The sequence below is a fragment of the Sminthopsis crassicaudata genome, chromosome 2, assembly GCF_048593235.1.
Source record: "Sminthopsis crassicaudata isolate SCR6 chromosome 2, ASM4859323v1, whole genome shotgun sequence".
Classification (NCBI taxonomy): domain Eukaryota; kingdom Metazoa; phylum Chordata; class Mammalia; order Dasyuromorphia; family Dasyuridae; genus Sminthopsis; species Sminthopsis crassicaudata.
Genome location: NC_133618.1, coordinates 264,799,255 through 264,823,247, shown reverse-complemented (window position 1 = coordinate 264,823,247; position 23,993 = coordinate 264,799,255). Strand labels below are relative to the sequence as shown.

The window sequence follows — 23,993 nt, the reverse complement described above, 5'->3', positions numbered from 1 at the left end:
TAGACTGAGAGAAGAAGGGCTTGATGTCGAGGACCAAGGAGATGATGATCCCTTTCCCCTCCTCCCTGGTCATTAGAATGCATTTAGAGGAAGACGATAAGGACAACAGATTTTAACCAAAGTATGGGCAGAAATGTAGATGGAGAAAAGACGATGTGGAAAGGGAAGTGGAGGGATTGCCACCTTATCTTCTGATAATGCAGAAGAAGGATTAGACTTGTTTGCTAAGATGAAAGAACTATTAACTATGGGTAGAAGTTTTAAAGAGAGAGATTTTGGAGTTATTAAAAAATGGAATGGCCTGCTTTAGGATATAGTAAGCTACTTATCCTTGAAGTTCTTCCCAAAAAATCTTGAATGACTACTTTCAGGAGTTGTAGTAAGAATAATTTCAGTTTACATGTAGATTAGATGTTCTCTGATGTTCCTTCCAGTCTTATGATTCTTTGTACTGTTTGACTTTTCTATTTCATTGCAGATAGCAAAAGTTAATAACAAAGACAAAGAGCAGTGGAAAATATTGAACACTTTAGCAAGAATTTAGACTAAGGCAACCATCTCTACCACTAAGATTTTGCAGATAGTGATTTATTCATTTCTCATATTCTACAAGAATGTCAGCTTTGATGATAGATTGTCATGTGCTTTAGCTCTTTAAGTATTCCTAAGCAGATTTGGTTTATTCATTTTAAGAAAGGAACTTATGGTTTGAAAAAGGAAAATTCTGGGCTAAAGCCCCCAGTCTATTAAAGCTTAATGATTTGAATACACACGTTTTAGAATCTTGATACTTCCCTAGATTCATATTATTTACTCTCTATCATATTCTACGGCAACTTTTTCAAGTATTAGAAGTTTCATCCACAGAAATTAATTAGAGTTATAGAATATTGTTTGCTTCAGGGCTAAGAAGGATATTGAAAATGAAGGCCATGTTTTTTTTCAATAATCATAGAATTTGTGAATTAAAAAGAATCTTGGAATTCATCTAGTCCAGCTGTCACATTTTCCATTTGATAAACAGACCCAGGAAAGTAATGACTTGCCCAATTTTAGTGGCTATTTAGTGGCTGAATTGAAACTCAGATTTAGATCATCTAGAATTCAATGTCCTTTCTATAATACTGCTCTTAGTATTGATTTTCATGATATAGCCAACTTCCCCCCCAAAAAAATCCTTTTCTCTTGAAGTGATCCTTTCATTTTTTTCAGCATTTTCTTTTACATAAGTACTCCCTTATACCCCTCACACCTTGTGTGAGCTCCATCCCTGTCCATTTTTTATGGTGATGAAACTCATCTTTCCTGGTACAACAAAGGAACCACAGACACTAAACACTTTCTCTTATTAGCTATAGGATCTGCCTTAACTCTATTTATTATCATCAGGATCATCTCTTTTAAGTAGTTTTGCAGTAATGGTGAATTTACATTAATCATGCACACTTTTACTCTCTTCTGGTCCTCTTAGTGACCAGCAGCATGCATTTGTAATAAGGCATTACAGAAGAAGGTCTTCGTTCTATGTCCATGGAACAAAAGAACTAACTAATCTATGGAAGTATTGACTTTTGTTTTATATAGTCCTGAACTGACCACAATGCATAAAAATGATTTTTTTTGTTTTGATACATAGTTTTAAAATATTGCATTGGCTGAAACTAATTTAGAAAGCATAAAACTATTTCCAGAGGAAAAAGAATTACCCCCAATTTAGAGCTCCCATCTAAGTTAGTATATCTTTGATCAAGTGTATAATTGCATATCAGTCAAATTATAAAAGTTTTCTATTTAGTTACATACTTTCTCACCAACTCCCATCCTCTACTTCTACCATCCCCTCTCCCTAGTGAATCAGATATACTGCAATTCTAAAGTTCCTGTTAATTATTTTCTGCCAAAAAGATTCATTTTCAATAACTTGAGAAATCCAGATTTATATTGTGATTTGGTATAAGTTACCTAGTAGCAAAAAAGTGAGTCCCCATAATGAAAGCTGGCAGGACAGGATTTGTGCTCCACTCTGTTGGCGTATGAAATTACAGCTCATCATTCAAACAAAATCAATAATCCAACTTTTATATCCTTTGCTAGGTACAGTGAAAATTTTATTAGACTGAGATCATTTTATTCTTGGTGGATTAGATCATGTATTGTAGCAGGAAGAAGTTGCTCAGGTAGATTGAATATTTAAGATCCAAACTACTTGTGTTTTTACCAACAGACTATAGCTGGTCACATAATATTACAGGAGGGATGTTATAAAAGCCAGTTTATTATTTCTTTAAATCCTACCTATAAACTGTCCTGATTAGTTTGTAGGGGTTTGTTTTTAGCTAAATGCAAAGGAATTTAGGCACTCAGTATTGAATGAGTTTCTTTAAACCACTGTGTTCTGCCTTAATTGAGGAAGAGGGAATCAGCAAAAAGTATTTTGTTTCAATACCAAAAATTGTTCTACATACAAAAGAAGTAAAAGACCCTTTTACATCTCCTCCTTTCTCCCTTTTAGCATCTGACTGACTCACATCCTCTTCTTTGATAGACCTGTGTAGCTTTTTGAAAACACTATTTATTCTTAGGATAGGTCTACACAGCCAGTAAAAGCCAGGTTATAAATTTGTTTTAAAGCATGAGCTCCTATAGAGTGTTTGAGCAGTGAAGTATGGACCAGGCCAAAATCCAGGGTAGAACATTTTCTCCTCATTATCACCTCGTTAAGCTCACTTCAGAGCCCTGCCTCCTACTGACACAGGTATGGTGCCACTAATTAAGAAGAAGGGGCTCATTACCAATTCTCATTAACATCAATTGGAGTTTTAAAGCCAAATCCCTGGGCTGAAAATTTACCCCCTTAATGTTCAACACAGGTGAACGAATAAAATCATTTAAAAGCTTGTATCATGGGGTAGTGCAAATGTGCTCTCCAAGGATGAACAAATTGCTTACTGCAGTCTGGCACTCATTTCACTGCTCACTAAAGACAGGCAGGGTCTTGAAGGGAAAAGGCTTTCAAAACAGAGACATTGACGACCTAGGGGAAAAGCAATCTGAGCTATCAGGATATCCAAGACCAAATCATCACTTGAAAAAATTCACTTGAAATAATAATGAATGAAGCGAAAATTACTTCTCATAGAGTAAAAGGTGAATAAATGATTGTTAGCTGAAGAAATAAATAATGATATATTAGATCATATATTTTGTCATACTAATTTGTAGGATTTTTTTTTATTTGACTATGAGTTCCCATGTCAAAAAAATTATCATCCCTAAGGCTCATCTACTATTATTGAGTCTATATTCATATATTTTGGATGATCTTTTATAGACAGAATTGTTGCAGGACCCCTTATTTAACTTTTTGACAAAACACAAAAAGTTTCTCATGATGCTCTCTCTAATGTTTAATTGAAAATGTGGTAAACTATTGATGCACCACTTTTTTTTTTAATGCACAGAAGAAAACAGAAGGTAGACCAGAAGGAATCACAAAAAAAAAAAATAAGATAGCTTTTAAAGTTACATGTTGAATTGGATGGATAGATAGATAGAGCCAAAAGAAACCAAGCTGTACATCTTCTATTATACTACGTGATGGGAAAACCTATGTTTGAGTCCGTTAGTTTCAGAATTGTTTTTTTAACTACTTATCATCTATTTATCTATATGCATATACATTATATATATATATATATATATTATTGGTTATTTCCTTAATCTTTCTTACATATTTTATTTATGTGATACCTTGTGATGAGCTATCGTATACATATTCTTATCACTCCATCACTAGTGCCCAATGGCTTTTACAATAGATACTTAATATTATATTTTATTTGAATTAAAACATTTCAGAATGAATAATTAAATGAAAAATTCATTGATTTTGTTTCCTTATGAGAAAAGCTGTGAAAATCTCTGAAGAAATAAATTGTAGAATATAACCTTCACATTAAGGAAACTTCTCAATATTTTGAACCTATATAAGTTTATTGATTTTTTTTTTGGCTTTTTAACCAAGCATCTCACATCATCCATCATTTTTTTTATTCTAGTTGAAACTGTCATCTAATAATATTCATGAGAAATGTGCGAGTAAAATGTTTTTGTAAAATTAGAAGAATTAGAATTAGAGGATAGCAAAGAGAAAAAATAAAAGTTTATTAATTGCAAAGAAGGAAGGAATTTTAATTAGAAAAATGAAATAAGACTATGTTTGACAATTAGCAATGACATACACTATATGTTTGCAATAGCATGTTACCCTGTGTTATGCTATTTTCTACAAATTTGCCATTAGTTTGCCATATTTTTATACCAGCCAAAAAAATATGATTGCCATCTTGTCTATATAAAAAGGAATATACAAAGCTGATTATGTCTCTGTACTCTGCCCTATGCAGTCTACATCTGTCTGTGTTCAGTTCCAGGCACCAGAATTTAAGGATATTGATAAACTGGAGAAATTTAAAAGAGAGAAGAGTACTGATGAATGCACCTATATCATATGAAAACTGTTTAAAAGAACTGGGTACATTTACTCTGGGGAAGAAAAGTCTCAGTAAGGTTATTTTACTACCCAAACATCTAAATTAACATTTTCAAAAATTGTAAAAATTCACAAAGCATGTACCTTAGTTCTATTGGTTCTTGCAACCATTCTCCAAGAAAAATTAGGCTGAAATTCACCTTTGATTTATTTTTTGGGTTTTAGTATTTCTTCTTTTTCAGATAGCCTCTGACTCTGTTGTCTCTTAAGCAGAAGACTCTATATAGTGGGATGATGGAGACAGATGTTACCACATGATCATTACAGTAATTGCTGAACCAGAGTATCACTAGTTATTTAGAACAAAATAGGAAGGTCTTCTAGTTCATTCCCTTGCTTTTCCAAGCAGATAGTGAAACTGAGGCTGAGAAAGGTAGTGATGAGAATAACTTGTAGCAGTCCCCATTAGTCTCCTGTGCTCATATTATTGATGGGAGAAATCTCTAGTCTCGCCTCTGATACCATTTTATCTTCACAGCTCCATGGTTGTTTTTATTATATGGAATTTGATAACTTATAAGGAGAGGTGAGGAGAGAAGAGAACCTTTTAAAAAATATTCTACAGCACATATGGGGTACTCTGTACTTTTACTTAGGATAGGCATGCCTCACCACTCTATAAGCATTAACTTTTCATCTTTTCACCCTGCTTAAAATTTGAAAGACAGTAATAATGGATGCATAAATGCATCATGGGATGAATAAATTGTGTGAGTTAGAGAACAGAAAATGAATGTGGTCGTGAAAGAGAGAGCACATCAATCAGTGGTTGCATGGTGTTTGCACCAGTGTGTCCAGAGGACACCTCACCAATCAATCATTCAAGAGATTCCCTCCAGCTTTCATAACGAAAAAGACTTTATGCCATAATGCAACAGCAAAAACCTATCATTTAAACAGGTCATTCAAAAGACTCCTTCCCTGTCCTGGGGCGGGGGTGGAAAAGGATAGATTTTAAATTAATATTATAGAAATATTATCAGTTGGAAATCATTTAAGTTCATAGCCCAAATCCAAAGTCCTAGATCTACTTGATCTTGATTCAGTTTTATGGGCTTTTAAAGAAATTATCTTCTTATGTTTTGTACTCTCCTTCTTTGAAATGTCAGAATTTGGTTTAGGCCTAAAATAAAACAAAAAGGACCCTAAACTGTTGAGATACGAGTATGTGAGCCTCATTTATCATTTTAAAAAATATCCAAAGGACTCAAACCCAAGTCCACAAAAAATCAAAACAGTTCTCCTTTCCTCTAGGTCTGACACTGAGGTTCTTCCAATCCCCACAAAAGAGAAATCTCCAAGGGTTTCTAGAAAGTACTATCCTTTACGGAATTCTATTTTCTCTAGCTTCCTGTAAATTATTCAGACTCATAGTGATCAGGTACAATACTACCCTAGGGTGGAGTGGCCTCCACCCCTATAAATGAAAAGAGCTTCCTATTGTCCCTATTAGCTACCTTATTCCATTGCCACTACTAGGTTTAGCAAATTCCTCTGCCACTTCTTCATGGCTGAGAGTTCACATTTCTGAAGTGTCCAACTTGACCCAATAACTCATCATCTCTCTGCTATAGCTATATCTAGTACCGTGTTGTTCTCTGGTACATATAGTTCCCAAAAGTAAACGTGTGGGTATTTAGTCTTCCCCTCCAGAGGACAAAATAAATCTGTAGATCCTCTCAGTTTTAGTTCTCATCTATTTGAATCTATACTGTCCCTTTAAATACTGAAGTCAAAGCTGTAGCACAAGTGTATGGAATAGATCAGTCTTCCTCAATCTAGTGTTAAAGAAAGTTATCTATACCCAGTTGATTTCATATCTTATCAAACAACTAATTTAGTTAAGGGAATTTAATACTTGGTTAAATAGACATTAGAAATCAGCAGTGATTCTTACAGTGAAAATTGAGCCCTAAGAGATCTGGTAACCTTTATCTAGTACTGGGATTCATGAATTGTTTTGGCAGTCTCAGGAAGCCTATGGATCCTTTTCAGAATCACATTCTTTAATAATTGAAGGAAAGGTCTACTAAAGAGTTAGTAAAAATAAAGCTATAATTTTCTATCACAGACCCACTGACATCTATGTACAGACCCCTTTTGAGGAAGAGATCAGTGGATGTCCTGATTTAGAGGGGAAAAAATTCTTTCTGTCATTCTATTATTTGAGGTTAAACATAAAATGATATTCTATATTCTATATATATTCTATATGTATATATATATTCTATATGTATATATGTAATATGTATATTATATGTATTCTATATGATAATATCTTTAGTGATCATCTCAGTTTGAATGACAACACTACCTTTTGAGATTTCTAAACTATGGCTTTTATTCTGTGAGATTCTAAAAGTTGGATTCTACTAAGGAACATGGCAACCTAATACTCACTGGATGGAAATATAGGTAGGTAAAATATCTCCTCATTTTTCAAGTTGCAGCCAGTACCTTAAATTCCATTCCTTAAACTGAGTAGTGGTGGTAAGAATATTTTCATTTTGAGTCATGTTGTTCTTAACTCCAGCTAAAGTTTTTTTCCCCCCAATAGTATTTTATTTGTTCTAATACATGCAAAGGTAGTTTTCAGCATTCACCTTTGCAAAACTTTGTGTTCCAAATTCTTCTTCCCTCCTCCTCCCTTCCCCTTTCCAAAGTAGCAAGCAATCCAAAATAGGTTAAACATGTGTGATTCTTCTATATATACTTCCATATTCATCATGTTGAGCAAGAAAAATAAAACCAAAAAGGAAAAAAAACACAAGAAAGAAAAATAAAGCAAACAAACAATAATAACCCCCCCAAAAGGAAAGATACTATAGTTTGATCCACATTCAGTCTCCATAGTTTTCTCTCTGGATGCAGGTGGCACTTTTTATCCCAAGTATATTAGAAATGCCTTGAATCACCTCATTGTTGAAAAAGGCCATATCCATCCCAGTTGATATCCCATAAACTTGTTGTTCCCGTGTACAATGTTCTCTTGGTTCTGTAAATCTTTTCAGGCTTTTCTGAAATCAACCTGCTCATCATTTCTTATAAAATAATAATATTCCCTTATATACCATAACTTATTCAGCCATTCCCCAACTGATGATCCCCTAAGTCCCTTGACACCACACACACACACACACACACACACACACACACACAGGCTGCTAAAAACATTTTTGCACATGTGGATCCCTTTCTCTTCTTTATGTTCTCTTTCCAGACCCAGTAGTGACACTTCCAGCTAAAGTTCTAAAACTCCATCCCAGTGTTTTGGATGAAGTTAGTTGTATAAGTCACTTGGTCTCCATTCATCAATTTTTTTTCCTGTATGAATTTAATATGAAAGAAAAGACGTAGCTATCATATATTTACAGTATTATCTAAATTCTATTTGGTCACAGATGCTTATTTCCGTCACTACTTCTCTACTCACTGAATTACAAGGTTCAGTAAGTTTTACAGAGAGTTCAGATTACCATGACCAGGATAGGCAGATCATCACTACAATGTATAATCTACTAGCAGGTCAGCAACAATCAACAACAACCCTTCAAGCATTCTAACATGCTTTTGGGCAAAGGCATAATCCTTGCCAAACAGTATGTTGAGGGGATTACAAGTTTGGGGAAAAAAGAAAAATATCTAAATGTCATGTATCATTGTTTTCTCTTCCTGAAATGTACAACTGAAATAAACACAGACTTCCAAATGCTACTTTCTGTGTAAATGCATAAATCATTTTAGGAAGAGCATTTATCTGAATCAGAGACCTGGACTCTAGCCCCAGTTTTTCAACTGTCTGTCCTTAAGAAAACAGTCTTCACCTCCTAGGCCAATCAAACTAATGGATCTTTAATGTTCTTTTGAGTTCTAATATTTTTTATTCTCTTTACTATGCATAATGTGACCTACATTTTTAGTAATATCCCAAGATATAGGAGATCACAGTCATGTAAATCCCTGGGATAGGAAGTAGGGGATAAAAAGAAAGCTTAGCACCCAAAAGCAATATAATTATATGTGTATTTTATATTTGAAAAAATAATTATTCAATTTCATTGTATATCACATCAAGATAAAAATACTCCAGCATAGTTTTTATTTTTACTTCAGTATCTTAGTAATGGTTTTTAATAGTTAAAAAAAAAATTCATACCAAAAAAACTTGTCAGAAATTTTTGTCCAACTTCATAGGCACAAAAATAATGTACTTGGGTTGGGGCATTTTTAAACATTAGTTGACACTTACTATCATATTTTGGAAACGCCCTCCTAGGAAATTATGAGTCAAGGGAATATGGAAACAGCACCTCAGTTAAAATCTGTGATGCCATTATATTTTAACCTTAAAGTTTTGTTCCACTTCAGATTTTTACCCAAGTTTGCATAGCTAAATATGCTGTCCATGTCATTTCTTGAAATTGGGTTTAATCTAAAGTATTGTGGAGCAAAAATTTAATTTAGAAGCAGAGAATTTGAGTTTAGATACCATTTTTGATACTACCTCTAAGGCCTAGGACAAATCATTTATTCTCTTTGAGCCTCTGTTTCCTAATCTACAAAATGAATGTGTTAGATTAAATGGTCTCATGATATCATAGATCTGAAGCTGAAATAACCCTTAGAATTCATCTAGTCCAACTTCCCCCCCCCCCACACACACACACACACATATCTTGTTTTCTCTGAGGTCTCTCTTAGTACTATGGTCACACTCTTTCAGCAAATGATTATTACATACATAATATGTACAGAACACTGATAGTGGAAAGAGCATTGCCTGTCAAACCAGAGGATATATTTTCTAATTCTGTTTTTGCAGCTTACTGCAGGAAGGACATTGATAAAGACACTTAACCTCCATGGCTGTTAGACTTCTCCCATATGTAAAGAGACAGGGACAAATGATTTTAATGATCCCTTCAAGATCTGAATCAAAAATCTAGATTGAGGGTTTAAGAACAAAAAAAGATAAAAACAGAATTACTGCCTTAAAGAAGCTTATACCTGAGGAGGAAAAATGACATGTACATAAATAGTTATAAAAACAAAATTTAATAAATAAGAATGAGCAATGAAAACATAAGTCACACAAGTAAAGATTCTTCTGGTTTGTAGGGAGTAATGGGAGATTACAGGGATTAGAGATGTTGTGAAGGCAAAGGCATTTAAACTAGAGCTGGATGGGTCAAGTAGGCCAGTGGAGAGTTCAAGAGCACTCTAAGCATGGGAAATAGTAGGAAAAAAATGTTCAGCAGTGACGTTTAATTTATCTTTGTATCATTTTGTTGGAGCCTTTGATTGTCTATAATACTCTAGCCTTCTATTAGTTTAATGATTATTAATATTAAAATCCATTTATTTTTCTAGGATACAGGAGGAGAAAGTAAATTATTTCATACCTAATAAAAAGGTTTTCACATCTTTAAATCAATTGGGGGGGGGGAGTCAAAACAAAGATCCTTTTTATCTCTGGTCTCTTAGTCCTTAGTTGCAAATCACTAGAGGTAAAATTGACAAGCAGGTTGGCCTGGTAAACTAAGCAGTGAGCTAAAACTAGGTCTAAACTAGGCCTCACCATAGACTTCTCAAATGACATTGGGCAAAACTTCACTAACTTATCTTATTTAAATGATTGTAACGAGCTGTCGTCTCTAGAAGCTGCTGGATCGCTCTCTGGGAAGAGATCTGCTGTGTCTACTCAAATCTCTCAGACAGATTCTTCTCTTTTTTCTTCTCTCCTTCTTCTTGTAATTCTTTTTCTTTTTTCTTCTTCTTGAAGTTCTTCTTCCCTTCTCTTATGTCTCCTTCTATTCTTTCTACTTCTATTTCTCCTTCTATTCTTTCTCCTTCTCTTTCTCCTGTCCCTGTTCGGGCGCCAAATTGCGAAGGTCTGGTCTAGCTCTTCTTGTCAGGATAAGCAAAAGTTCGGGCCCCACGTTGGGCTGCCGGATCGCTCTCTGGGAAGAGATCTGCTGTGTCTACTCAAATCTTTAAGACAGATTCTTCTTCCTGTAGTGAACCGTTGTCTCCAGGCAGTTGCTGTTAACTCTTGTCCTTAGAAGTGACTTCCCTTCCTGCAGAGAGCCCCGTCAAGCCTGATGCAATTCAGAGTCTTCCTTCTTGAATCCTGGCTCTGAATCTCCTCCAGCTCTTATCCTTCTCCAGGCCGATCTGCTCTCTGCGCCCAGTGCTGTCTCTTTTTATCCTCCCAGAGAATGGGCGTGGGATAATGCAAGGGCTTCTGGGAAGAACCACCCCAGCCAATGAGCTTGCCCCCTCTATCAAGTCAACCTGAGTTCTCACCTTGTAATTGTCCAGAAAACCTGAATTCTCACCTTGTCACTGTCCAGACAACCTGAGTTCTCACTTAGTAATCCTAACAAATGATGATATTCACCTGTGCCTTTGGATATGTGGACAAGATTGCCCATTTTTGTAAGAGAACTATAATGCATCATTTCCCAAAATTCAGTGCTCAAGAAAATAATGGTAACAGTAGAGATAGTCTTATGTATCTCTTATGTGTATATATAGATATATAGATACATATATATTTGAATAAATGTATATGTGTATGTATAATCAATATTAGTACTGATTTGACTAATTCCTTCTGTCCAGAAATAGGTCATCAACATTGTTATGATTTATCAGGCTTTTATCAATCACTCACATTTTTGTACACTATGACGATAACTCTGAACAACAGTACATATTACTCATTATGAATCTAAATACACAGAATTTGTTTGCTCTGTTTTCAGATTCACTACAGGGTGTTAGAATAGTGTATTAAAAATAGTATGACACATTTGCATATTATGAATCTGTATTAAAAGTCTTCATGAAACAGTTATTGCATATACACAGCTGCTACTTTTTGTTAGTTTTTTTTTTTTTTTTTTTTTTAAGAACAGTGCCTATTCTCTATTATAAAATAAATGGATGCAACTTTGTCAGTTTCAAATGCATCATTTATGTCAAAGGAGTTCCAAACTTGTAAACTAGAAAACTTGTTTTCAGGAGAGGGGAATGAATTTTGTAAATCTGTGATCATTGTGTCCGAATGATAAATTTTAAGCCTGAAATGATAAACTAGTTCCTCTCCTAAGTCAGACATCATACATTGTAAACAGAAAATAATTCTAGAAGCTCCTACAAATTACTGGTATGTTTCTCTAAGCAAAACTATTTACCTATTTCCCTGTTGTAGCACACAGATGAATGTAACTATACACTGACCATTTCATAGCAGAGGGCAATCTTTTTTGTATCATATTAGTCTGAAAATTTTTATTATAATTTACAGATTTTAATTTTTTTAGATACAGCACCTTTCCCCACACAGCACAAAATGAGGAATATCCAACAGAGTCTCCATTTTCAATTAAAAAGAAACCTTTTGTTTGCTAACTACTGCTGCTAGAAGTGAGACACAATCTCATTGCATAGTAACCTATTATTTTTACCAGAATTTCAACATGGAATCTTGGAAACAATTAAGCAAACAATGTATGTTTGTTTCTTCAAGATTATATCATGTTCTCATTGAGTTGCGTTTCATTCAAATGCAGAATTTTAAAGCTTCTCTTTTCTATTGCCTATACCATTTTTTAAACTTTTATTCATACTGTATAATCAAATCAAAGATTTCACATTACAGAATGCAATTTTGCTCTTGTTAATTAAATAAGAGGGCCCTCTGAAGAAGGAATTATCATATATTAAATTAAAATTTTGCCATTTTGTAGTTATAATCTTGTTAAAAAGATGATTTTTGTCTAACTTAATCAGTACAAGGTCTTTATTGCCTTAAGTACTAATTGATTAGGTACTCATTAAGGTCAAAGGTACATATGGCTGACCAGAGGCAGCCAATTAGCACATTGTCCATGGTGCTTACTTACATTGACCACACATAATGGTAGGTTATTTGACTGTCAAGTCATAAGGTCACTGAATCTTTTATGCACTTTGACCTCCAAAAGGGCAACAGTCATTCAGACACCAGAATGCATTTATAACAAAGATTTAGTTTATTACTTATTGACTCAAATCACTCATAGAAACAGGTGTTTTATTCCCCAGGGAAGAGCAATATATCATTTCTTAGCAAAATACTTGAGGCCAGGTTAAAATTCTCCTTTCAATTGTTTTCTGAGTGGTGTGGTTCAGCAGCTTGCACACAAAACATTAAATAGCTTTTTTGAGAGAAAATGTTACAATGACTGTTTCCTTCTGTGATACAGGCTCTTCTGCTATTGTGATTATTACAGCAAGCTGGAACAGGTTGGGGGCACAGGTGCTGAAATGCCTGTGGGGCTATAGTCTGAAAGTGGAGCCTTAGAACCGCAGTTGAGCCCTCTCTTAATGAGTATAGACAAGTTTTCTAAATCTATGCTGCTGAGGAGAGATGAGGTTTATTATGGAACAAAAGAAAAATGACAAACCTGAAACTTTGAATTCTGGTGCAATAATCACATCACAGCATTCTACAACTAATTGCATGTAGTGCTATGACTTATTTGCATTTTGCACTGTTTGATTTCTGGGAGACCTTGTTGTGGTTTTCTTAAAGCACTTATTCCAGTATGCTTGAATTCAACTTGGTCTTTCCTTCTTCAATTTACATATTCCTTCTTTTTTTTTTTCCAAATTTTCCATGCAACTTTAGAAGATATAAGTGGATTCATTCTACTGTTGATTAAATTTTGGAAGGAGTGTGCTGGCACCTATTCTCTGTATAGAATTTGGCATTGATCCAGAATCTTGAAGGAAACCAGGAGTATTTAGAGATGGAAATTAGAAGGAAGTACATTCTAGGTATGGAAGGCAGCCAAAGAAAAAGTAATGGAGATAGGATGGAGAGTCATGTAGGGGGAGAGTCATGTAGGGGGAGCGGCAAGTGGACCAGTATGTCTAAATCACAGAAATATGTGGAGAGAAGTAATATGTAAGAAGACTGGTAAGATGGGAAATGACCTGAATATGAAAAGATTTAAATGACAAGCAAAAGTTTTTTATTCAGTCTTGGAGGTAATAGAGAACTACTGGCATTTATTGATGAGGGCATTAGTATGGTCAAACCTGCATTGCAAGAAAGTCACCATTTATTTTTCTCAGTCCTTTTTACTCTCTTCTACTCAATATCATCAGACACTTGATCTGCCTTTTTCATTGAAACACTCTTCGGATTTCCTAAGACAGATTCACTTCTTACTGTAGTAACTTCTTGTTCTTTTTTTTTCTTAGCTGGTTCTTTTTTTCCCCCTCTTTCCATCCTCTAGGTATAAACATTCTCTCTTGTTCTATGCTATAACGCTTTGCTGCTTCAAAATCCCATGACTTTTACCACTCCTTTATTCAAATGACTTGTATATTTCCTTTTCTATTCTAGACAATCAGCCGCCAATTGGACATCTCCATCTAAATGTCATGAAAAGTACTGACATAATGGAATGTTCACTTTTTAGTTTATTAAGTAATCTATTAGTTACTAATTCATATATAGTTGTAGAGGGATGAAACTCTGAAAAGCTGTACTTGAATCAGATAGCAGGGTACTTGAGGCTAATTACCTATTTGATGCAAATATATATATACATATATTTAGATTAGATGGTGATGTGATGGCCCTCCTTACCATTATGCTTGCTGAATGTATGGTGGTGAGGTAATCGCAGGCAAGATTGGAGAGCGGTCAGAGTTACTCTGCCCCAGGACGAGGAGGAGAAAGACTTAAGGCTCCTGACTTATTAGGAATCATCTTTGGCAAGCTTCAGTAGCTTGCCTGCTTCCTTCACTTCTCCCCTTAAAGACCAAGATCCTGACTCTGATTGATCCTGAGGCCCTCCAGAGCTAGCCCAGACATTATATATAGTAGTTACCTGTTTCACAATACCTTGCGGCATCAAGCATAGTAGGGCTCACATACTTTAGCCTCATGAACTCAATGTTGCTTTGCATCACCTAACTAATTCTTTGGTGTTTGCCTAGCAAAAGCACTTTTGTGCAAAAATGCCCAGTGCATAATACCCACAACCATCCTTCATGACTTCTATATTTTCTCCTATCTGATCTAACTTTCCCTGGCCCCTTAGTTGGTAGGAATTAAAAACAAGTGGAAGTTTTTATAAATATAAGTTTTCTAAGACCAAGACACATGGTTTATTTGTCTTTGAATCTATCTCTCCCAGCACCTAACACAGTTCATGGCACCCAGAAAGAGGATGCAGCTAACTTCTGTTCTAATTCTTTGATTATCACTAAAACCCCATAAGGCAGGTAACAGAATGAGAGCAAAGACATTACTGTCTTACCATTTTTTTTAATTGAGCATCAGAGACTACTGTTAAAGAAGTGGAAAAGGGGAAGAGTAGGGTCCAGTTATCCTGGGACTTGTGGTGAGCTGAGACAGGTTGGTCATGAGCTTAGCACATGAATATTAATCCCCACAAAAATACTTTCTAATTTGATTATCAGGTTTTGGGATAGTGAACAAAAAATGTGTTTACTGTTTTGTACATTAACATATGACTTAAAGAGAATATTAAGATTTTTTATTTTATTCTCTACATTCTGCTGAGATCTATCCTACAATCAGATTTACTATTGTTGTTTTTCCATTACAAATGCCACATCTTCTGTACTATAAAAATAACTACAGTTTCTTTGGTTGGTTGTTGCCTATTATGCCAGGTTCTGTGCTTTTTTTAAAATAGCAGCAGGAATAAACATGACAGCTGGGATTGCCTTTTCTGTGTGTTTGTTTGTTTTAAGCACAAGAACTATATAAATTGATTTAGGATAAAGAAATAATCCTTAGTATTCTCTTTCCCTGTTCCTCCCCAATCTTCCTTTATTTTACCTATTGTTAGAACCCCTCATGTTCCTCCCCATTCATGTTATTGATTATGATAGAGGATGAATTACTATTAATGTCTCAACATTATCAAAGCTTTTCTGACTTTTCTTACAAAGTCATTCAAATCTCATCTGCCCTTACATAACAATAGGTAGTTAAAAACTTAGGCATACCTTAAAACATGAATATGCCCATGGAACATGGATATGTTCAGGGAAATTAGGCATCTCAAAGCTTAAGAGGAAGAACTTAGAAAATAATATATATAATAAGTATAATCCTATCAAGAGAAAAAGCACTAAAGTGGATAGGAACACTGTGTAATTGTAATGACCAACCTTGCCCCTGGAGAAAAGATGAAGAAATATGCTTCTTTCTTTTCCTTGAAGAGATAGAGGACAATAGGTATAGAATGTGGCTTATGCAATCAGACAATCCACAGAGATTGAATCGTTTTTCTTTGTTACAAGGTTCACTGGATAGATGTTAGTGGGGTGATATAACTGAATGGGGATGAGTGGGATGATTTAAAAATAAAACATATCAATTAAAATTTTCTTTTAAAAAATGAAAATACAGATATCTTATCATCCATTATTTGATAACCAGGATTTAATACAATGCCAGTGAATTTGGTGAATACCTACTGTGTAAAGAGAATGTCATTCTATTAGTCGCTCAAGAGGATGAAATCACAGAGGAAATAAAACTTGGTCCCTGTCTTTATTAATCTTAAGAGTCAGATGAGGAAAAAAAGAGATAATGCATAAAGTACAAATATTAAAAGTACATTTCCATTTAATAATCATCCAAACTGAATTATCTGCATAATTATTTATATTTATATACAAGAAATATTACTTTTATTTTTTAACTTTTTCTTCTGTACTTGATTTGCTGACATTTTAAAGACTAGCAATACCTCTCTATGTGGACATTTCAACTCTTCTATTGACTTCTGATAAGAGTCAGAGACAGAGAAAGAGAAAGAGACTAAGACCCAAGATTGAATCATTTTTCCCAATCTAGGGAAGATTTGAGAGAGGGCAGACCTTTCTGAGGAGTTATATATTATCATCATAGTAATGGTCAAAACAAATAGTGGAAGAAAAGAGGGAAATTAGAAACTTTCCCAGCATATTCCTGAGTAAAATTTTTATTATGCACATTCATTTTTCTATTTTAAGTGAAAATTTTAAAAATCAAATTGCCTATGTTCAGGTATTAATTAAAAAATATATTTTTTATTATCTGCATTTCAAATTATCTACAACTCATCCAATAATTTCAAATAATTAGAATTACTGCAATTCGATGACTTGTATAATCATGCCTTCCCATTCTGGGTAAACATATGATCTAAAAGAAAGAAAAAGAGGACTAGTAGATTGTTGGAGTAGAATTCCTAAAACCAAAACAAATATTTGGTTTAGAAGAAAGGGAGAGACATATTTTGTCAGGTAGTTGCACTGCTCCACAACTATATTTTAAAATATTATTTCAGCCATTCTCTTTCCAGAACTTCATAGTATTGAATACCCAATCAAAATTTCCTCAGTGTGGTTGGCTCCAGTTGTGAGAACTTGCTCTACCAAAGATCACAACTTTTCTGTAACTCAGTAGATAAGTCCTGGGGAATTATATGAGGGTTGAAGAAATTAATCCTATCCAAGATTTGTACTGCTAAATTATTGCTCAAGGCAGAATGTAAGCCTAGGTCTTTCTAACTTCAAATTAAGCACCCTGTCTTCTACACAAAACAATCACCACTTTAAAATGTGAACATAATGTTCATAATCCTCTCTCCATTTAACAAAAAGGGGTCCTTTTCCCCTGGCTCTATTTCCATGGATACTTGGCTTCATCAATCAATCAATAAGTATTTTAAGTGCTTACTACATGCCAGGCACTATGGATATGAATACAAAAGTGAGACAGCCCTGCCCACAAGAAGCTTTCATTCTAGTTGAGAGTTTTGTTTTGTTTGGGGAAGAAGGAGGAACAGAGAGGACAAGATGATTGGAGAGAGAGACATAGATAGGTACAAAGTATTCCAAAGGCCTTACTGCCATTTTATGCTTTAATAGCTTAAACTGGCACTAAGAGTTTCGGGATACTTTCTACTTTTGCAATATGGAACACTTTCTAAATAAGAATAGATCTGGTTAATGTAGTTGGGTGGAAGAAAGTTGCACCTAAAAAAGAACATATGTAGGAAGGATTATGTTAACCCTTTATGTTAAAGGGATTAAAGGCAGTTAATGGCATATAGACAAAATGCAGGACTTGGAGTCAAGAAGACTCATCTCTATGAATTCAAATCCTGTCTCAGATGCTCACTAGCTGTGTGACCTTAGTCAAATTACTTAATTTGATTTACCTCAGTTTTCTCAACTCTAAAATGAACTGGAGATCGGGAAATAGCAAACCACTCCAATATCTTTGCCAACAAACCCCCAAATGGGATCATGGAGAATTAGACTTTAAGGGAGGTGGGGGGGAGACACAAACTCAGCAACAACTTTGGAAAGCAAAGTCCCTTGGTAAAGGACTGAACATTTGTGTTCTTTACATTGTAATCAGACTAAATCAAACCTGCTTGGGATCCATGTAGTGCAGATCCACACTTCTTGATGAATAATTTGTCTTCCTCTATCCACTATAGTAGTTCTATAAGACACTCTTTTCTTCTCTCCATTCAGTGATGAAAAAAGGTTTTTTTAAACTTTTCCACTTTAGCAGAATGAGAAAAAAGGTTAAAAGAAAGTTACCCAAAAAAAGCCCTCCACAGTTTCCCACTGAATTGAAGCCAAAAGCTCTGCCAATTTTGCTCACATATCTCGGAGCTGGAGCCTGACCCTTCATATGACCAATGGACTTATTGTACAAGAACTATCTGGGAGGTTTTTTTAAAGTGCTATCTTAATCCATATTTCAAAACACCGACAGATATTTTATCATTAATTAGTATTCATATTATGTCTCAAACAATCTGTTCAAGAATAGGGGAAGTGACTTGGTTGAACAGCTCTTGTTTGTCTCTTAATTAACATGGGTGATGCATGTAGAGCCAAAGGCCTTTTGGGGGGAGGAAGTAGAAAAATGTTGGGGAGATCGCTCCTGGAACATTTAGACCCTTACCTATTTTGGAGGCTGGGCTTCTCCAGAAGGTTGCACTTGGCAAAGGGGGTGGGAAACACAGGCCTTTTTAAAAATAGACCCATTCCTCTTTGATTCACAGCATCCTGGATTTGCTTCTCATCATGTCAACATGCCACTTGGGAGCTGGCTGGACTCCCTTGTTCAGTGACATATATTTCATAGTAATTTTTAAAAACCATTTGTTCTTTCAACCACAACATGCTTTACATTTCTCTTTCAAATTTGAGGGTATATATAGATTAATCAAAACAATATTTTTAACATTCCAAATAATTTTAAAAGATAGTGGATGGGTGTCAATTCATCTATTATGTTCCTCTCCTCTTCCTCCCCCTCTTCAGCTGCTAATCTTAGAACTTGTATGCCAAATTGTGTAAGATATTCTTCCAATAGCTACATGTGTGACTCTTTTGTGAGCTCTACAGACAGTGATGAGGACAGATTTGGAGTTGCATATGGGACTGTCACATGGTTTGATTGCCTTGTCTTCCAGGATGGAGATTTCTTTTTACTGAGCTTTTATTCAGAGAAATCTTTAGTTCAATCTAGCAAACGTTCAGGTCTGATAAAAGTTCTATAAATTCCCTATTAAAGATTAAGGAATTGATACAGTGATCTTTACTCTATGAATAGTTCTATTGAACAACTTGCATCTTTAGTCTTCCAGTTACTTGAACTATCTAGTGCTCTACAACACATATTTTTTGAAGCAAAATAGAAAAAGGTCTAAGGCATCATGTATTTATTTTTATTTATTTATTTTGGGAGGCAGTCAAAATTAACTTACACAGTAAGTACCAGAACCCAGATTTAAATCCTGGTTTTCACCATCTAGCTGCCCTCAGATGTTTATTTTTAAAAGCAATATCTAAAAAATATGACAGCAACAAAAAATTTAAATTGATTATAAAATTTCTTAATGATATAACATGCAGGTGAAAAATGTAATCTAGCAAGAATAAAAGCTAAACATTGCTATGTCTTGTGTCTCAAATTGATCAAGAACAAGAGTTCTTATTTAAAATTTAATAAAAATACATTATTCTTATTTGGGATTTGCCCCATGAAACCTTACCAAAAAAAATTTTGTTTTTGTTATTTTGTATTTTGTATTTGTTATTTTAAATAAAATTCAAAACAATATTCTCTGGAGTAAAAAAAAAAATGGCATAATGAGGTTCATAGGATCATGGATGTGGAACTGAAAGAGACCTCAGGAGTCATCTAATTCAACTTCTTTTTACAGATCTTTTTATAGATACTTTTTTTACAGATCTGATCCCCCCAAGAAGTGAAATTATTTGGCCAAACTTAACAAGAATAGCAGATATGGATTCAGGATTTGAACTCAGATTCTCTGATTCTAAAACCAGTCATTTTTCCAGTGTATCACACTTCTTTCATAGAATTTAGAGCTAGAAGATAGCTAAAAATTTATGTATTCCAATACTCTCATTTTATAGCTGTAAAAACTGATGGCTCAAAAAGTGACTTCTTGAGAGTCGTACTGATAGTGAATAATAGAACTTGTATTCAGGTCCAGATATTCAGAATGTAAATTCAGCATCCTTTCCAGTGTACTTATTACCCCTCCTTATCAATGCACTCCATTCACACAGACACTTACTGTTATGCTGATTAAAAAAAAAATCATTTATTCACAGGTACTTTAAGCATATAGTAAATCCAGAATGCATCTGGTAAAACAAATTGAAATGTTTAGAAACTGTGGTTTGTGCCAGAAACAGGCTGATGTGAACTTTTACGAGTCATAATTCAGTGAAAATCATGAAATCATCTGAATAAGGAGAGAAATTTTTTTAACTACTTATTTTACTTCCTTTTTTTCTGTTGTAGGTGGAAAAAACCCTATACATTGCTGGACAGATTGCCTTGGTACCTTGCACAATGAAGCTTGTGGGTGGTGGAGTCTGGACTGAAGCTTCTGTATCCCTGAGGCACACCCTGAAAATTCTTAAAGCGATGAGCCCAGAAACTACACTCTGCCATGTCCTACTGGCACATTGCTATGTAACCAGTAGCAAGTACATTCCAGCTGCTCTTGCCACGTGGCAAAAGAATTTGAGAACACATAAAAAGGTACCTATAATATTCATTTTCTTTCTAGTTTTCAAAAGAGCAATTTATGAAAAGATTTTCTCCAGGCAATATTAAGTCTTTCTCGTGTACTTCAGAAGGGCTTGAACTAAATCTGGCATAATGAGGTTTGATTGAGCTGTTATGTTCTGCCTTGTAAGTGGCTGTGCACAATTGAGAAAGAAAATTGCTTAATAGAAAGTTATATTCATCACTAACTTTATGTTAATTCCCCAAAGCAATAAGTTAAGAATTCTTTAAAAGCAGCTAATGCCTCTTGGAATTTCTTTTAAATAATAACTGTTTAAAAACACTTCTACCCATGTATCACACTGTATGCTTTCCAAGGTGCAAAGGGTAAAGAGAGGGTTATCTTTTTAATACTTTTTAGAAGAATGGGTTCATTTTACTTTCTCTATTTGGAGATTTTTCACAGGAAAAAAAATATCATCTATGTATTCTCACATAATCCATTTAAATTACATTTATCAGCTTTAAAAAACTAAATTTTGATCCTATGTGATAGCCCCTGAGGTTAGCCATAAGTATTAGTATTATTTTCTCACTTGTGCTGAGTTATTCCTTCACTTATATTACTCAGACAAATTAATTGGGCTTTCACCTATGTAGTAAGATATACAACTCTGCTCTTTCTTAAAAATAGCATGTAGAATTTAGAGTTTATAGGAGTTAAAATATTTCATTTGCCTGGAATTTCTCAACCTTCATAAAAATTCTACTCTGCTATGACAACCTATCTTGGTAGTCCTATATTTTCAAAGGCTTTGTCACCAAAGTGCGAGCTCCATAAGGTCCTTCCAACAATTCAATTAAATCCAACAAACATCTATTAAATATCTACTATTTGGAATCTGCTATTTTAGATGAAAGGATTACTGAGATGAAAAATATCATAGATCCTCAAGTAGCTATGATACAAGGTAGAATGTAATGAGAACATAGTATAAATGAAGGCATAATCATCTAGGAAAATATGGGGAAGGATACATTCATCCAGCAGAATGAGGAATGGCTTTTTGGACCTGGTTTCATTTGAACTGAGTCTTTATTGAAGGAAGAAAGTGATATACCATAAATAAGGCCCAGATTTTAAAAAAGATTTTTAAAGAAGAGATTTTAAAATTGCTAAAACTCTCAAGTTAAATTTAAACAGATTATTAAAATACTTGAAGACTTAGTTAAATCCATTTTATTTATGATTTTTGCCTTTATATCACAGTTGTTTCAGATATATACCCAAATTGAACCTCCCATATGACACAAAGAAAAGTAATTAAACAAAAGCAGTGATCATATCTAACAATGTCCTAATAATCCCTGGCCTCTGTGCCATGAAAGGTAGAGTATGCTTCAATGCCTATTTTCTAAAACTTTCGTGAGTTTTATTCTTCTTCAGAATCTGTCTTTACTTTTGTAACCTTTTAATTTACATTATTATAGTTGTATATAGGGTTGATAAGGGGTACAGTGGGTAGAATTGTGGGGCCTGAAACCAAGAAGACCTGAGTTCAGATTGGGCCTCAAGATACTTACTAGCTATGTGACCCTGAGCATGTCACTTCATCTTGTTTGCCTCAGTTTCCTCCCTTGTCAAATGAGCTGGAGAAGGAAATGGTAAATTATTCTAGTATCTTTGCCAAAAAAAAACAAATGGGGTCAAAGAATTGGACACCAAGTGAAACAATTGAACAACAAATTTGTAAGTTTTTCTCATGCTTCTGATTATTTTGCTCTATATCAATGCAGTAGATGAAATAGTGAGCTTACATTGGGAATATGTGTGTTCAAATCCTGCCTCAAATATTTATAGCAGTGTGATCCTGAGTAAATTATTTAATCACTCTGGGCCTTTGTTTTTCCATCTTCAAGTAAAGATAAATTTGCCTTCATTTTGCCAGTGTTTATATATATATATAAAATAAATGTAATATATATATGTATATATATATTACATTTGTCCTATTGCTATAACTATCATATCTTTATAGATATGTACAATAAGAGAAAGGAAAGGAATGATCTTTGTTTTTATATCATTTATATTAGGAACACAGTCTTTTTTCACACTGCAAGAAATGCAAGGTCATGGTTTTAACTATTTGCTTTTGATCATATTAAAGAAGTTCCCTTCAGTGCTTGTGCCTTTTTATAGTTTTCATATAAATATGTGCTATAGTTTGACAAAATTATAATAATTGAAATATTGAAATTGAAATAAGACTTTTATTATTATCATTTTCTTAATGCTGAACAATCTCTATATCCTAGAAATGAATCCAACTTAATCAAAGCAAATTATGAATTATTTTCTAAATATATAACCATTGTCACTTTGAAGATTTTATTTAAAATATTTATATCAGTAATCATTACTGAGATTAGCCTTCTCTCTTTTGTTTCTCCCTATTTTGGTTATCAGCAGCATAAAAGAAATATTTAGAATGCTTTCCTTTCATTTTTATAGTATAAGCAAAAGCTTTTTTTTTAATGTTTTGCATAATTTAATTGTAAATATATGTGACTTGGTTTTTGTTTTATATTTTTTGCAGTTCAATTTCTTTGAGGACAGGTTCTTATTTTATTAACTTGAATGTTTAATTTTTTTAGTTACTCTTCTATTTCTTTTAAATTCTTATATTTACTGATATCTAATACATTCTGATAATTATTTTATTAATTATTTTTGTTTCTTCTTTGTTTTGACTTCATTTTGTTATATCCTAGCAATTTGATTATCCTCCTTATTTTTTGATCATACTAGTCTGATACTCTATCTATTTTGTTAGTCTTTGGGGGAAAACACTCTTAGATTTGGTTTATCCACTCAGCAGCTTTTGTTTGGTCAATTTCCTCTTTTTTCCTCTCTAATTTTCATTTCCCAATAGATAAATGTCAAAAAAGGTTTTGAACAAACAGTTTTCAAAATAGTAATTGCAAACTATAATCAGTCTATGAAAGATTGCTTTAAATCACTAATAATACACTTTGACCCAGCATTGCTGTTATTGGGATTATATCCCAAAGAAATACTAAAGAGTGGAAAGGGACCTGTATGTGCCAAAATGTTTGTGGCAGCTCTTTTTGTTGTAGCTAGAAACTGGAAGATAAATGGATGTCCATCAGTTGGAGAATGGTTGGGTAAATTGTGGTATATGAAGGTTATGGAATATTATTGCTCTGTAAGAAATGACCAGCAGGAGGAATACAGAGAGGCTTGGAGAGACTTACATCAACTGATGCTGAGTGAAATGAGCAGAACCAGAAGATCACTGTACACTTCAACAACAATACTGT

At 34.0% G+C, this 23,993-nt stretch overlaps 1 protein-coding gene across 2 annotated transcripts in view; it reads left to right on the top strand.

Annotated features, from left to right (window-relative positions):
- Positions 1-23,993, top strand: part of DPH6 (diphthamine biosynthesis 6) — a 454,085-nt gene that overhangs the window by 317,630 nt on the left and 112,462 nt on the right. For both annotated transcript variants that reach the window (XM_074289213.1, XM_074289214.1), the window contains exon 13: positions 20,439-20,681. In XM_074289213.1, coding sequence (XP_074145314.1) covers positions 20,439-20,681 — 243 coding nt within the window. The remainder of the gene's footprint in view (positions 1-20,438; positions 20,682-23,993) is intronic.